This window comes from Marmota marmota, unplaced genomic scaffold (genome assembly GCF_001458135.2).
Source record: "Marmota marmota marmota unplaced genomic scaffold, marMar, whole genome shotgun sequence".
Taxonomy (NCBI): domain Eukaryota; kingdom Metazoa; phylum Chordata; class Mammalia; order Rodentia; family Sciuridae; genus Marmota; species Marmota marmota.
This window is the reverse complement of record NW_025999924.1, coordinates 13,630,952-13,647,848: the sequence shown is the minus strand read 5'-3', so window position 1 is coordinate 13,647,848 and position 16,897 is coordinate 13,630,952. Positions and strand designations below refer to the sequence as shown.

The 16,897-nt window shown below is 38.5% G+C and overlaps 2 protein-coding genes across 5 annotated transcripts in view; one reads left to right on the top strand and one right to left on the bottom strand.

The window, feature by feature from the left end:
* Window positions 1-8,094: 8,094 nt before the first annotated feature.
* Window positions 8,095-9,686, bottom strand: LOC107151911. Its single transcript, XM_048799987.1, has 3 exons — window positions 9,486-9,686; window positions 8,821-9,440; window positions 8,095-8,582 (listed from the first exon to the last, which is right to left on the bottom strand). The coding sequence occupies exons 1-3, from the start codon at window positions 9,684-9,686 to the stop codon at window positions 8,549-8,551; spliced, it is 855 nt and encodes a 284-aa protein (XP_048655944.1). The 3' UTR covers window positions 8,095-8,548.
* Nnt (nicotinamide nucleotide transhydrogenase) overlaps window positions 8,719-16,897 on the top strand; it is a 94,692-nt gene continuing 86,513 nt past the window's right edge. The window contains exons 1-3 of one of the 4 annotated variants that reach the window (XM_048800053.1): window positions 8,741-8,926; window positions 11,629-11,820; window positions 13,127-13,319. In XM_048800053.1, the coding sequence (XP_048656010.1) occupies window positions 13,169-13,319 (151 nt within the window). In that variant the 5' untranslated portion in view covers window positions 8,741-8,926; window positions 11,629-11,820; window positions 13,127-13,168. Of the gene's footprint in view, window positions 8,927-9,016; window positions 9,331-9,485; window positions 9,639-11,628; window positions 11,821-13,126; window positions 13,320-16,897 lie in introns of those variants that run through there. The other 3 variants (XM_015497328.2, XM_015497332.2, XM_015497329.2) reach the window with 3 other exon arrangements.

Genomic DNA, 16,897 nt, shown 5'->3' with positions numbered 1-16,897 from the left:
TTGTTATTGTCGATTTCCTGGATGTGATAGTCATGCAAAATGTTACCACTGGGAGAAACTAGGTGAAGGGTGAACAAGATTTCTCTATCATCTCTTCCAAATACATGTAAATTTACAATTATCTTTAAATAAAAGGTTGGTAAATCTACTGCATATAAATAAAACTTATATCATCTTATTCTATCACTCCTAAAATCTCCCTAGCTAATTCAGTTCATTCCTCCCACTCAAATCATCATGGTAACTTACATACCATTATGAATGAGTGGAGGCATCATTAAGAGAGAAAAATTAGCTGATGTGTTTGTTCTTATGGTTCTCATTTGTGTAAATTATCTTCCTCTTTTAATTTCTTGAGCTTCTCATGAAATATAATCCCAGCTGGTTGGCACTTGAGACTCCCATCTGGAGCAGGGCTCCAAGCTATCACAGAGTCTCAGATAGCCAGGAATGCTGCTTGAGATGTCCCCAATACCTAGTGACACTTGTTTAACGTTGATCTCTCAGCTGAATTTTAAACTCTGTGAAGATAGGAGTCCATTCATTCAGATGTTCTCCATTCAGCAAATAATGATTGCATGTCTACTTTTATGCTGAGGATATGCAGGAGTGTGAGATTAGGTGAGATATGATACTGGAAGTGGGAAGGCTCATTTGGTGGCTGTTGCAGAAGTGCTGGGTAGAAATGATGATGTTACTAAACTGGTAGTGGAACTCCCCCAAATTCAGTAAATATTTAGGACGAACTTAACAGAATGTATGTGAAGGATTAACGAGAGGCCAGAGATAAGGCTGACTCCCAGAATTCTGGCTTGGTGCTTCAGCAGAAGTAGGATACCAGAAGAGAGCAGGTTCAAGAAAACAGGAACTCTAATTCCATTTTGGACATTTCATTTGACACCTGGAGCATCCAAGCAGAATTGTTCAGTGGAAAGTTAAGGTTATGATATTAGAGCTCAGAAGAGTCTTGCCTGCATTAGGAATTTGATGGCTAAAGCCACAGGAAGAAATGGGTGTCTTAGAAAAATTATATAGTGGCAGAAGGAAAGAGATAACACCAAATCTAATGACAGGCTTGAAGGACAGAAATCTGTTTTCTTTGTTTACATACAACTAAAACTGAGAAAAACCAGTAAAAAAAAAACACAAAACACAAAAAGCTGAAAAGAGAGAGACAAATGTTGCAGAGGTATCAAATAATAGGATTCTAAAGAGTCCATGAAAGTGCACTCTTCCCTGAGATTGAGCCCTGCAGTCCCTGCATCAGGTGTTTCCTATCTGAGGTAACTAAACAACTGGATAAACCACCACCTCTGAAATCTAGTGCACATGCACTAAGCAATCTTCTCATTATAATTTTACTATCTGTCCAAATTTGCATATTTAGAGGAACATAACAAAAATAATAGCTAATATTTAGCACTTAGATTCCAAGTACACACTTCACATGAATTCTCATTTAATTATCTAAACGTCAAAACAATTCTATAATGTAGATAGTATTACTTATCCCACTTTATATATAAAAACACTGAGGTTCAAACAGGTTAATTAACTTGCTTAAGATCACATAGTTCTCAGCCCGGAGTCCACAAGCTCTTTTTGCCTCTAGAATAACAGATTACACTGATGCAGACATTCCATTCTCTTTGAGTTATATTTCTCACTATAAATTAATAAATAGGCATTCCAATGATATTAGCAATGGGAATAACAGATTTGTGAGTGATTCAGTTGCAAGCAATTATCAGTATTAAGAAATGAAGATAGTAAGTGTAGATAAATTTCTATAAGCTTGCCTGAAACAATGGGAGGAATAGTTATAGGATGAGTTTTCAAAACAAGTGTACGGAAGAAGTTTTTTTCTTTGCTATTAGAAAAAAAATTTTTAAAAGATGGCATAAACATCAGTATATCAGCTAAAGACAATGAGGCAAAGGAATGCACCTGGGAAAAGAATAAAAATTGAGGGAATAAAGTATTAGAGGGTGGTGGCAGATCACAAATTCAAAAAACATACATCAGGAATAACTGGCTGGAGAAAAAATTTTTTCACTAGAAATGGAAACAGATGCAGGACGGGAGAACACTGGAAATTTTAGAAAGATGGTCTCCACATCCTCAGTAAAAAATAAGGAAATGTCAGCTTGAGGAAATTGACAAGGGTTGTAAAAGCTGCTCTGGGAGAGAAAGCTGAGTAGGAAGCAGATTGGTCATAGGAGATCTGCAGGGTGGTACAGAGGCCCAGGTGAGGGTGGATACTACCATTCATAGAACAACAATTTCATGACAACCTGATGTAGGAACTGAGAAGCCTATTAGTGGGAATGTGATTTCATTATGTTGAGATAGAAGGATAAAAACAGAAGAGGCCGAGAAATTGTTCATGGTTGAGGCTACATAGAGAAGGTTGAAAGGGGAAGACAGGTGATGAAGGAAAAAGGGGATCAAGAGTCAGAAATAAGGGGCTGAGGTTGTGGCTCAGTGGTAGAGCACTTGCCTAGCATGTTTGAGGCACTGGGTTCGATTCTCAACACCACATATAAATTAATAAATAAATAAAGGTCCATCAACAACTAAAAAAAAAAAGTCAGAAATTAAAAAAAATTGGAAATAAATCTCATGCTCTGACCATCAGATGGTCAGAGCATGAGATGAAGGAGTTGCAAATTTTGGAAGAAGTTCTAAGCAAATAATGCAATATCCTAGTAATTGCACAATTCAACTAATTGGACTGAGTGCTTGCTGTCCCGCAGTGAGGTAATGTCACAGCTGGAAATATTCATTAATCAGTTGGTGTGCCAAGTCCAAGTTTGGCACTGAAGAGACAGGAATGTCAATGTTTAATATATCAAGCAAGACTTCTTTTGCCCTGGCATGTTCTGTTTCTCTATCTCCTTGGCTCAGTCTATTCACTGATCTTTTTGTTGGCACACAGTCATTGGCTTAGATCTTCCTTTCTAATTCCTGCACTTAAGTGTAAGCTCCTTGAGGAGCTTACACTTTAACTTTAACTCATACAGAGTGCTCACAATTTTTTTCTTTCTCTTAACAAGTATTTGTTGACTGCTTGATAAAAGCCAGACATTCTGTTAGGTGTTGATGACCTGTCAATGAATAAAACAAAATACCAGTCCTCAAGGAGCTTACACTTAAGTGTAGGAATTAGAAACATAGACAATAATAACCCAGAGTGCAATGGATTAAATGTTTATTCCCCCATAATACATGCAATGAAATCCAAACCCCAAGGCAATAGTATTAGGAAATGTAGCCTTTGAGGGATGACTAGGTCACAGAAATTTATGAATAGGATTAGTACCCCTTTATAGGAGACCCTGAAGAGATCCTTTACTTCTTCTGTCACTGAGCTACATCCCAGCTCCCCTATCTCCTGTTTTTTTTTTTTGACAAAGCTCAGTTTATTAATTTTTCCTTTTATAAATAATGCTTTTGGTATTAAGACTAGTCTTAGGTTCTGGAGATTTTCTCCTATATTTTTTAGAAAGTTTTATGGTTTCATACTTAATTCTGCACTCCATTATGTGTTAATGATTACAGAAGCTGTGAGACTTAGGTCGAGATTCTTTTTTTTTTTTTTTTGTAGTACTGGGGATTGAACCCAAGAGGGGTTTAACCACTGTGACACATAACCAGCCCTTTTAAAATATTTTATTTAGAGACAGGGTCTCACTGAGTTGCTAAGTGCCTGGTTTTGAACTTGCAATCCTGGTACTTCAGCTTCCCAAGCCACTGTGATTATAGGCATGGGCCTCCACACCCGGCTTGAGGTTCACTTTTGTTTTTGCCTACAGATATCTGGTTGCTTTAATGCCATTTATTGAAAAGTTTTTCTTTCCTTCATTGAATTGCTTTTGCATCTTTCACAGAGTCTAAATAAATAATCACAACATGCAATATCCTAGTAATTGTACATATCTAGGACTTAGTGGACTCTGACCTATATTCCTTCTACAATTTTATTCTCCCTTTCATAATAACCTGTGAAATTGTCTCCATATTTTTATAGTTAAATAACTTTCCCAAGGATACTTACCCAGAGCCAGTATTCTATTCTTTCGTTCATAGAAGCTGCTTCTTATTTATCTTTGCTAACTTTCATTTAGCACTTGCTATGTGCTAAGAACTGTGCTAAGCTTGAGAATTAAGAGTTGAACAAGATTTTCTGGAATGCAGAAGAGATAGAAGCTAGCCTTGAAGAATGAGCTGACACAGAAAAGGAAGGGCAGGAAGAATATTCCAGAGAGGAAAAGCATGAGAAAAGCCTGGGAAGTACAGAAAAGTGTCAAACCTTCAAGGAAACAGCAAGCATTCTGTTAGAGTTAAAAGGAAGAAAGCAGAAGGGAGTTTCTCTCTTTGGGCTTTAAATCTACGTGGAAATCTCAATCAGCAATGACCAGTTGGTCAAAATAGTTGACCAAAATAGTCGGCAGTTGGTCAAAATAGTCTGCAGCTCAGGAGTGAGGTCTGGGCTGAACATTGAGCTTTGGCAGTTGTTATAGCACAGGTGACATTGGGCTATCAGGGAGAAAGTATTAGAATTAAAAGGACAGATGTTAAGGAACATTTGAAACATTTGCACACTTAAGTGGTAAAAGAACTGAATGCTGGTTCAAGAAGTAGGAGGGTATAGCAGAATGGTACATCAGAAACCAATGTAAGTGAGAGATACTTATTTGTTTCTTTGGGTAAAATGGGTAAAATCTAGCTTAAAAAAAGTCCTTCAAAGTGATGATGTTTCAAAACCAGTTAAAATATTTGATCTAGAGTTATTATCAAATGCATTTTAAAAAGTTAAATATTATAAAATGTTAACTATTATTCCAGGGTTCTTTAATCAAGTAGTGTGATAATAATGATAAGAATAAAATATATAAAAATTTCTGGGTGAGGTGGAACATGCCTGTAATCCCAGAAGCTTGGGGAAGCTGAGGCAGGAGTATCATAAGTTCAAAACCAACCTCAGCAAAAGCAAGGTGCTGAGCAACTTGGTGAGACCCTGTCTCTAAATAATATAAAATAGGGCTGGGGATGTGGCTCAATGGTTAAATGTCCCTGAGTTCAATCCCCAGTACCTTCCTCCCCCCAAAAAGAATAAAATATATAAAAATTGAAGGAAATTTTCAATTAGATTGTTTTTAAAGATTGCAAATAGAGCTGGGTATGGTGGCACACGCCTGTAATTCCAGCAGCTAGGGAGGCTGAGACAGGAGGATCACGAGTTCAAACTCAGCCTCAGCAAATAGCGAGGCACTAAGCAACCCTGTCACTAAATAAAAAAAATACATAATAGGTCTGGGATGTTGCTCAGTGGTTGAGTGCCCCTAAATTCAATACCGGTACCCCTCCACAAAAAAATGCAAATAGTATGTATCTAAGGAACATATTTTCAATTATTAATACACAATAACTTTCCCTTTTATTTTCCCAAAATAATTTGAATTTTTTGTTTAAACTCAAGAATTGGTAAGTCCATCCATCTTCAAAAACAAACAAACAAACAACAATGCACATTGTGATACCTTTAAACGCACATTGCCCCTGTAGTAGTTTGAATACTGTTTCCCAACTCAAATTCATATCCACTCCTGTTTGGAAATATAATCTTTGCAGTTGTAATTAGTTAAGGATCATGATATTAAACCATCCTGGCATTAGGATGGTCTTTAAGTCCACTGACTGGTATCTGTTTTAGAGAAAGGAGAGCGAAATTTGGAGAAGGTACACAGAAGGCGGTAATGTGAAAATGCAACCAGATAATAGAGGTGTCTTTAAGTCAAAGAATTCAAAAGATTGCTGAAAACTGCTGGAAGCCAGGAGAGAGGCATAGGAAGGTTTCTCCCTGAGCACTTTCAGAAGGAATACACTGTACTGAAACCTTGATTTTGAATTCTGGTTTCTATAACTGTGAGAGCAACATTTCTGTTATTTTAAGTCCCGTAAATTCCTCTGCCTGCAGCCCCTCTAATTAACCATCTTGAAATATGCTAACGAACTATATTTTAGGAAGGGGTCTCTTTTGCTCTCCCTCATAGTAATTACAGCAGCCCTAGGATACTAACATAGTTCTTATCCCTTACCATTTTCCCAGGTCCCCAAAGGGGACTACAAACCCATACCATCACAACTGGCAAGAGTTAGTTTTTCAGATGATCATGATAAATTCAAATACACTCTAGTTTCACTTAAATAGCTTAAACAAATTGCCAATTATTTAACCTTGTTCTCTCTGTGTAATGTCAGTTCTCCTTCACCCTCTTTCAATTAATGTTGATTAGCATTAGTTCATTTAGTCAGTTAATATTTATTTCCTAAGATAAAATACTTGGTTGGCCTGCCTAAGAAACAGCTAAGGGCTAAGATTGAATTAAAGATGTTTATCTCCCTCTCTATTTCCCCACCCTCTCTCTGTCTCTCTCTCCCTTTTGGTAGTGAGGGAGATAAACCCAGAACCTAGCACATACTAGACGAGGGCTATGTCACTGACCTATCCCTCACCCCTGATAATGGTTCCTTTAATACCTGTCAAGTGTATGCTGTGGTAGACATTACTGTATTATAAGAATCCTATCTTATTGAAGCTAATAATTGCTGTCCTGTTAAAAGTGAAGCTTGAAATAATAAACTGCTGACAACTGTTTAACATAATAAACATAATGAAAGTCTACCAATTCTCTGACCTGGTTTTAACTAGATGCTGGGTTTTTGTAGCAAGTCATCTTTGAGTTCAGTGTTTGATAGCATATCTTCTCAGGCACAGTCTACATTTTTATTTTTGTCTATTGAGCTTACTTCTGATTTTCAGGCTTCAAAGTAGATCCTAATGGAAAATTACACTTGTCTAAAGATTTCATCCATTTTACTTCTGATATATTAGAACTCTATTGAATATTCTTTTTAAGCTGGTATGGCTACAAAGTCTCCTAAATTTTCAAGGTTTAAATTTTGAGAAATATCTGAATTTCAAAATATAGTTAAAATTGAAATATCAAATAACAAAAATCTGTAATAAAAACTTGCATATATGTGACTGGTTCTATTCTAAGATGAACATTCAGAGGTCCAAATAGCCAAAGAGGAAAGAGCAGATAGCAAAACAGGTAGGGTCATTACTACTTCATGGGGAATATGAAATCTTTACAAATTTTTAAAATTAGCGTATAAGATTCAGAAGCAACTTCCAAGCAAACTTCTGGAACTTAAACCAATTTTGGGGGTCCTCCCTTTATGGATTAATTTGCATAATTATATGTAAGAGCTTATGACCTAAAACACAGCTTTCCAAATGACAATATTTTCACCTGAAGCAATGGAGTCCAAATTATATTATACAAATGAACAGAATCAAATAATCATGCTTACTGTTAATGTTAGATGCATACTCTTCACTATTTTCAAAACTGATAAGCAGTGTATTATCTTTGGATTTGTTCTTATGTAATATAATCATAAATTAAATAAGATATTGAACATTAGGGGCTGATAATTCTTTGTTGTGAGGGCCTGCCCTGTGAAATATGAAATGGTTAGCAGCATCCTTGGCTTCTAACCATTAGAAGCTTCCCCTCTGTATCTGCAGCAACCAAATTGTCTCCAAAAGTTGCCAATTTTGGGCTAGGATGTGGCTCAAGCGGTAGGCGCGCTTGCCTGGCATGCATGCGGCCTGGGTTCGATCCTCCGCACCACATACAAACAAAGATGTTGTGTCCGCCGATAACTAAAAAATAAATATTAAAATTCTTTCTCTCTCTCTCTCCCTCTCTCTTTAAAAAAAAAAAGTTGCCAATTTTTCCTTTGAACAAAATTGTCTGTAGATGGCAATCAAGAACCGTTAACTGCTACAAACTGTGTTTTGTATTAAGAGGATTGATTGATTGATTGATTGTGCTGGATCAATTCCAGACCTTGTTCACACACTCTTATTTTGAGCAACATCCCCACGGCAAGAGCTGTTTTAAATCCTTATCCACTGCACCTGTCTCATTGTAGCTGCAATATCTTGAACCTGTTCTGTGGCTGCACTTCTCATGGCTTATTATTATTTTAAAGCATAGGGCTGTGTTCTTTCCTGGCTTTGAAATCTTCCAGGACCGGGACAGTGTTTTACTTTGGATCTCAGCGGGAGTCCATTAGCTAATTGACCTTTTGCGCCGGTTAAACACAAGGCACTTTCTCAAAGTAAGCGATTCTCTGTGGTTCATTTCTTTTTGAAGATATGGAATACCTGTTTTGCCTTATGACTTTTAAACACTTAAACTAAACAAAACAATAAAAACAAAAAGAAGTGACCTTTACGGTGAGACTTTATGATTCAACTTTGTGTAAGTGATCATTTTACACTCCATGTTTTGTTCTCCCACCTTTAGCCTGAATACATCTGCAGAATAAGTAACAGAACTACTCGAAAAGAATGATCAAGTCATTAGTTTTGAAGTTCTTTTATAATGTTGCCGAAAGCAGCTTAGGCCTGGTTAGTAAAGTTAATAAAAGTCCACTGAGGTTGCGTTCCGTTCCAGACGTTGGGTATCTAACAGTATTGCAAGACGACTTCTAGGCTGGCTCTGATGTTGGAAGACAAACACGCAGAAGTGTGTTAATTTTCGGGCCTTGACATCGTTTCTTAAGAATTTAACTCCACCTTCCCCGCCAGAATGGAAAAACAACGCCCCTATTCCCGCCTTCCACCTCCCCCCGCCTTTTCCCTAAGGTCTTCTCCTGTTACTGAAGTTCTGATTTTTTTTTTCCTAGAGAGCTAAAAGAAAGACAAGCACCAAGAGTGGAGTTATAAAATTCACTTACTTGTTCTGGTGGGACACCAGAGAGGAAATTAGACTTTGTAACTGATTCTCTAGGGGAAGAGGACAAATGAATTCCTGAAAACTTCGGTGGCAGTGTTTGGCACCAGGTTTGATTGACAAGGACGGGCCTAGGGAAGGCGCGGAGGCGGGGCTGGGGTCTCCTGGGTCCAGCCGAGACAAAGGGGTTTGGGCTGCCTGTTGGAGTGGAAAGACCCTTTGGGGGTAACCGGCTTTTGCGCTCAAAGGGGGCATTTTCTTGAGGTTTCTTTCGCATTCCGAAAGAGGGGACCTGGCAGGAAGAAGACCAGCGCCAAGAAAGGGAGTGGGGAGGGGGCGCGGGGCCCGAGAGTGGGTAGCGCTGCAGTCACGTGGCGGTCGCCGCGGCGGCAGGGTTGGGGCTGTTCTTCCGGGTTGGAGGCACAGCTCCGGGGCCGAAGCCCGGGTCTGCCAGCGCGGCGTTCCCTCACACCCGGTGGTGTGCAGCCGGCGGCCGCCCAGGCTCCGGGCCCAGGTGAGCGTGGCAGCGCTGACAAAAGAGAGCTGCCTGGGCACGCGCTCAAGGCGCAGCTGGGGCAGGGGCGCGGCTGCCCAGACCACCCAGGCCCGGGCGAGGAAGGAGACCTGTCAAGGAGCAGAAGGGGGCGGGGTCGGCAGTGCCCCAGAAACAGGGTGCGCCCGCAGGCCTGGGACTTGGTGGCGAAGGAGAACCGTGCCTTGAGGGCCTCCTTTCTCGAGTCTTCCTGGAGCAGCTGGAAAGGAGTGGGCGGTCGGATTCGGGTTCGGGTCCTCGAAGGGCAGGGAGCCTCGGCAGCTGTGCAGGTGCAGATCTTGGAGCTTTGGAGAACTGAGATAGTCTGAGAGGGTCATTTCGGTCCCAAGCGGCAAGGGGGATGGGTTGGGGGGTGGGGGAGAGGTGAAGAGAAGTCACCGAGGANCCTGTGGTGCCTGCAGTCCTTAAGAGGACTCTTGTCTGGAGTGTTGTAGCCTAGACTATTAAGGGGGGGGATGGAGCTCATGTGCCTACTTTCTCTTATTTAAAATGTCCCCCTCTTTGTAAAGCTTGTTTAAAAAAAAAAAATTGAAAGGACAGTTTGAGATAAAAAGTTATTGGAAGGCTGAGGGTGGCTTAAACTTTGCTGATAATATCTATTTTCCACAAAGCTACACAGACATTTAGTTTTCAAAGGAAATTTACTGAAACTGCTTGGAGAATGTGTTTATAGGTACCATGCTTCAGTATACCTAGCCCTAGTTATTCCATCAAAAAATGACTATCAAAAGATTAGGAATGTAGCTCAGTGGTACAGCACTTTCCTAGCATGTTCAGGAGGCCCTGGGTTCCATTCCCAATACTGCAAAAAACAAAACAACAAAAACTTATTGACTTTCACTGGGCCACAGGTAATAGCAAAGTGAATATAAGAGCTAATCAGGATATTGTGTTCCTTTAATCCTCTCCACAATCCTGTGAGGTAGGTGTTATGATTCTTCCTATTTTAAAGATGAGGAACTCAGGTACAGACAGTAAAGTGACTTGCCAATCTCATACAGTTCACCCTTAACTATGTTACCTCTGCTGGGTTGGCTTTTACCCTCAATGATTAAAATCTTTCAGGGGAGATAGTTACCCAAATAATTTACATGAAATGACCACATGAATGCCATACAGAAAAAAAAAGTTCTGTTTTTTTTTTCTTTTCAGTTTTGATTTGTGAAAGTGTAAAATTGTCTTTTTATTGCCTCAAAGCCAGAAAAACAGAGAACTTTAGAGTGCAGATGGGGGAAATGTGATCATTAAAATGGAGTGCAATGTTTAGAATAAACAGGTCCCAGCCAGTGTTGAGGTGGTTCAGATATTCTCTGAATATCTTTAAGATTTATCTGTATTTAATTTAAATTTACTGATATGGACTGCTCTCAATAATAAAGTACTTCCTGATCTCTGCTCTGTATAGTTTTAACTTGAATTATGTGAACTTTTTTTTTTTTTTTGAGAAGTTGGCCTTCCAAGGTCTTGATTTTACTGATGTCTCATGCCGCTGCCAAAGAACTGCTCAACATCACATTGTTATTTTTCAAATAAGCAGGACAAAATTTCCAGACTCCAGGCCATGAAGTAGGATTTCCATTTTAAAATACTAAGAAATCTTATCTAATCATAAGACTTCTGGAACCTAAAAAGGCCCTAAAAACTTGAGCCTTTTATGCTTTTTTTTTTTTTTTCTTTTCTTTTTTTTCTTTGTAACTAGGTAAGCAGAGGGAGGCTAAGAGAAGTTTAGATCAAATAACCAGGGAGTGGCAAACTTGGACCTTGTGGGGCTCTGTTAGAGGAAGCTTCATTCATTTGCTGATGAAGTCTGGGTGAACTTTGTCAATTTGTGAGAATGGTGGTTGTTGGGGAACTGGACTGATCCAAGAGGAGAAACTCTAAGTGGGGAGATTGGGATAGGTTGAGGTCGGTCATGCAGTAAGGATAGGAAAAAAAATCTACCTCAAAACAAGAATTATCTTTCATGTCTTTGTGTCTCCATCAATTCTTGGCATAGCTTTTTTGAATTTTTTTGAATTTTGAATTCATTTGCTTGCATTCTCAGCCACAAATAACCCAATGTATGACCCATGAATGAATGGGGAGAATATTTATGGGAGTTGGGAATTCTTTGAGATTGAAATGAAACGACCTATGTGGGAAAACCCTGTAAATGTAAAACTATCTGTTCTCATGCAAAAGATTATACATATGTGTATAATGTGCCTAAACATACTTCATGCTCCCTCTTTATTTGCTTTTTTCATTTTTTTTCTCTAGCTCTTTCCCTTTCTTTTCTGAGCCGTCTGAGAGGACATGATCACCTTCTTTGATCCTTCAAAGAACTTTGAACATGTATTACTACTTTGCCTTGTAGTGTTATTACTTGTTGACTTTTCTTATCTCAAGTGGCTGACCCATTCCATTTTGATTCTATAAGTACTCCTAAGGGCAATACCTCTGGAGTAACAGGTGAGGAACTAGGACTTCAACTTTAAAACATTGCAAAATCTCATCTAATCATAAAATATTTAAAGCATAAAAGGGCCCTACAAACTGCTCTCCTAAGTTTTTTTTTTTTTTTTTTTTAATAGATGAGCAGACTGAGGCACATGTTTGTTGAATTAAAGGGCATCTTATGTATAAGCACTGGATGCACTGAGAATTTTCACTATCAATGTTTCTTTCTGGTATTTTAAAAAGTACCAGGGAATTACGGCAGCAGTTTTGTAATTAAAAAAAATGAATTAAATATCTTTTCCCCTGGTCAGGAAGAGTATTCATGGAGTCTGTTGAGATCTGGTGCTTGGCCCTGTGACTGCCCATCAAATAGATCAGAACCTACAGACAGAATGGATGGATTTAGGCAAGTTTGACTGATAGAGTCCTAGGTTCTTTGCTTCTTTCCTTTCTTGAAGGAAAGAAGAGAAAGGTGGAGGAACATTAGGAGTGTCAGGATGGTATAAGTGTCCTCCATGCATCCCTGGGAATGTCAAGGAGGGCAACAGAGGTAGCCAAAGGAGCTTAAGTAACAGCAAAGGCCAGTGACATTTTACTCAGCCTGGTTAGAACTGGCAAAAAGTGGCCACTTGTGACAACCACTAACAAAAATACTTTATTCCCATATCTGCAAGCATAAGTCTATGTGGTAAAGATGGCATGGAATTTTCTTTCTTTTTCCTGGAGCCATATCCCATGCATGTTTAATTTTACTGAGAAGTGCGCTTAGCAAATAAGAGTTTCTTGTTGACTCTGTCAGTCTTAGTTCAGGGAATCTCATTGACTGTGCATCTAGCTACACTGGATGGCAGTATTTTTTTTTTTTTTTTTTTACAACCTGGTAGCTGAATGTAAGTCACAACTGTACAGTATTTTAGGTAATTTGAGGGAAATTCATAGGTAACTTTGATTATATGCAATTTTTGCTGCACATTGTTGACTTAGAAGGTAACTTGCACAGAAGATATGACTTGATACAGTGTCTTTAAATTCTCTGGCTACATTAAAGATCAGATACACTTGTGTGATTGATTTGGGATTGAATAGTGAGTTTGTAATTCCAGTTTAGTGGGAAAATGGATTTCAAATTTTAAATACCCAAATTGGAAACACATTTTGAAACATTTTCTTGCAGTAAACGATTTAGGTAAATAAATTCTTTGTAGATGTCTTCATATAACCATTATATTCCAAGCTCATTAGATTAGTAACTTATGTTTCTTTATGTTAAAAAAAAGTATTGTTTTCCTTGGTACATAATCCTTTTCTTTCCTCTTAGTGTTTGCCTTGAGGATTCAGAAAGTTGGGAGCTCCTGTCATCATGGCGAACCTTCTAAAAACAGTGGTGACTGGCTGTTCATGTCCTTTACTTAGCAATTTGGGGTCCTATAAGGTTCTACCTGGGAAGAAGGATGTTTTACGAACATTTCATACTCATCAGGCACTGTGGTGTAAAGCCCCTGAGAAACCAGGTAAAATCTTACTTCAGTGTTTGCTTTAAGTCATAGATATTAATAGCTCTCCTGGTGGTAGATAAAAGGAAAAACCATACAGTTTTATAACTTGGTGCTTACAAGTGATCATTTTAAATAAAAAAAGAGTGCTGTCTTATATTTTCCATGTATAGAAATTCCTGATTGTCACTATTAAGAGAAGAAAGGAAAGTAGAAAGCGATAAAAGATAAATCAGTTGTACCTAGGGGGCTGTTGCTGCCTTCCAGTATTGGGGATTTATACCATGTATAGCTCATCTATGCTCAGGAATTAAGAATTAAATGTATTAATTGATCTATGTTAGTGTTTTCCGATTTAATAAAGAGCACCTTCATCTCAGTTGCTCAGGTCAGAAACCTTGGAGTCATTCTATATCTTCTGAATCGGTAAAGGTCAGTTCTACCTTGCGTCTACACTGACCTCTTCTCAATGGACCAGTCTTCTAAATAGTCTCTGAGCTTTGTACCTTGGCCCTCCTGCAGTTTGTTCTGCACTTGGTGGAAGAATCTTTAAAAGATATAAGATCAGGTCTCTTCTCTCAAGATTTACCAGACTTTCCAGCGCATGCAGAGTAGGAGTGCAAGTTTTCCAGGGGCCTGAAGGAGGAGAGACTGAGAGGGGGCTGTTCTAAGTCGAGTCAGCTTCCTCTTAGCAGTCTTTTCAAAGACTATCCCAGGGCCTCTGTTTTTTTAACTATAAATTTTTATCTGACTACTGCTTTCACTGCATCCCATGTTTCTAGTATGTGTATTTTCTTTTTTTTGAGAGAGAGAGAGAGAATTTTTAATATTTATTTTTTAGTTTTCGGCGGACATAACATCTTTGTTCGTATGTGGTGCTGAGGATCGAACCCAGGCCGCACGCATGCCAGGCGAGTGCGCTACCGCTTGAGCCACATCTCTAGCCCCCCCAGGGCCTCTGTTTACCCCTCACTGGCCACGCTTTAGGCACCTGGCCATTTATAAAGGAGACTTGAACTTTTTTTTTTTTTCCAGATGGCAACATACCCAGCTAAAAATGGCCTTTTGGTACTAAGATGGAGGGACAGGATGGATGTTAGGAGTCAACTTTTGATGCAAAGGATAATCCTTACTTCTTTTTAAGTTTGTAGGACTGTTTGTTCATTAAGGTACCCTACATTGCTGGGCATTTTGAATTTTTGTGTCTGCCTTAAATAGACTTCAGAACCTCTTTTCTTGTTCTCAGATAACAAGTCACTGTTGCCAGGGTACCTCTCCCTAAGAGCTCCCAAATTTACCTTCAGATGCTTTCTTTTAAGCTGCTGTGGAAAGCCAGATTGCCACTGCGATAAAATTGTGCAAAAAGAAAAGTAAATGACTGTTCTGAGGGCATGAGACTTGTTCTTATGACTAATAAATTTCAACATCTCTATATTAACTACATGAAAGATTTTTGTTTAGCTTCTGGTTATTTTGGAGGGTGGTGTGTACCGTGGATTGAACTCAGGGGCACCCGACCACTGAGCCACATCCCCAGACCTATTTTGTATTTTATTTAGAGACAGGGTCACACTGAGTTGTTTAGTGGTTGGCTTTGAACTCGTGATCCTCCTGCCTCAGCCTCCCAAGCTGCTGGGATTACAGGCGTGTGCCACCTGCCTGGCTAATTTCTGGTTCTCAATTATTTTCTGGATACTTCTTTTTTATCCCTAAAAGATAAGGATTCTATTTTTTCCTTAATATAGCTAGAATTTCATTACCACATTGAGAAGCATAGAAAACAATTCCACTCAGGTTTTCTCAATTGTTTCTTTTTTTCCCTCTCTCTTCCTTTGTTCCTTTCCTCCTTTTCTTTTTCCTCCTCTGCCTCTTTCTCTTCATCTTCTTCTTTCCTTCTCCTCTTCTCCTCCTCTTGTGCTCTTCTTCCTTCTTTTGGTTTGTTCAAAGAATGTTCTTTCTTTCTATATTCTATCATTGTATCTAATATTGTATTATTCTGTCTTCATGTATTAGCTAGAATTTTTCTATCAAAAAAACATTTGAACGAGGGGAATAAATGTTTAATTCTTTCCCATTATTTTTGCTAATAATGAGTTGTTTTCCTTGTGTATTCATTTCCTTTCCAAGCTTAGTGGCTTCATACATTACATTGAGGAAATCAAAATCAGCTAGATCTCACTGGGCCTAAGGTGTTGGCCAGTCTGCATCCCTCTCTGGAGCTCCGGGAGAGGATGTTTCTCTGCCTTTTCCAGCTTCTGGAGAGCCCCGCCTTTGCTGACTTGTGGTCCTTTGTTCCACCTGCTTTCTTCCACATTTAAGGAACCTTGTGATTACAGTAGGGCAATTAAGATAATCCAGGATATTCTTATCTGAAAGTCAGTTGATTAGCAACATTAATCCCATCTGCTTCTTTAATTCCCCTTTGTCATGTGTTGTGATATACTCACAGTGTTGGGCATTAGGACACTGAATATATTTGGGAGAACATTATTCTGCCTTCCACATGCTATTATTCTCATATTGACCAATAAAGCTTTAAAAAATATTTTATTTGTTGAGTATCAACAAATATGGATTATAACATCTTTGGATGTATTTTACTCCATTGCTATTAATTATTATTTTTGATGCTTCAAATTATAGTTGGCCCATAGAAGCCATTTTAAGCTAGCTTCTAAATACCTTTGACATGACTTTAGTTATCTTTGGTAGCTTCCTTGATTTTTGACATGTAGGGCCTAGATTTGATGACAGATGATTGAACTTTAGGTCAGAGTATGTGATTTAATTTTGCACATCAATCGAAATGTTTGTGAGCTATCTCTTTTCCTCCCTCTCTTCCGAGTAAGCATTTATTTGCCTTTGGTTTACTGTAAATTTTTAATGCACAAGTAGTTTGGAAATCTAAGACAATGTTCAAATTCAGACAGTTTTAGGTTGACTTAACTTCTCCAAGATCTTACTTAACAACTTATTCTGAATCAAAAATTTGATTCACTCTTAAAATTATAAGTTTAGATTTTAAAGAGTAGATTTCCTAAGCTTTAGTAAAACTTATAAAGAAATAGATACTCTATTTTAAAAATTGTGTTTATATCTACATATTGAATGAAACACCAGAAGTAAGTAATATCCTTAAGCTAACCTTAAGCCTGAACCATATGTAAGTAATATAAGTATATATCATGCAGTCTCTTTTGGTTTGCAAAGAACAGAATCTTAATGGGTTATATTTTTCGAAGAGGGTATATTGTATGATTCTTGGGAAGAATGGGAGCCCAGGAGACCCCTCATCTACTTTTGGAGAAGTGGAATGTTATTCTGGATTTTATAGCCATGATTTATCTTCCTTCTTTTAATATCCACTACTGCTGTGTCTGCCACTCCTGCTGCTGACCTTCCTTTGATTGCCCATGACTATGCTTACATATACCTTTTACACCGTTCTTTTCTCCTTGTCTTTTTTCATGAGTCTCCCATTCAGACTCCCTGGGAGAATATTATTGGGTTGGGTAGATGCTGGCCAACATGAGTGTCCTTGAGCAGAATTCCTGTATAAGTGATCTTCTGGACCATAGCTGCTGGTTTTCTGAATG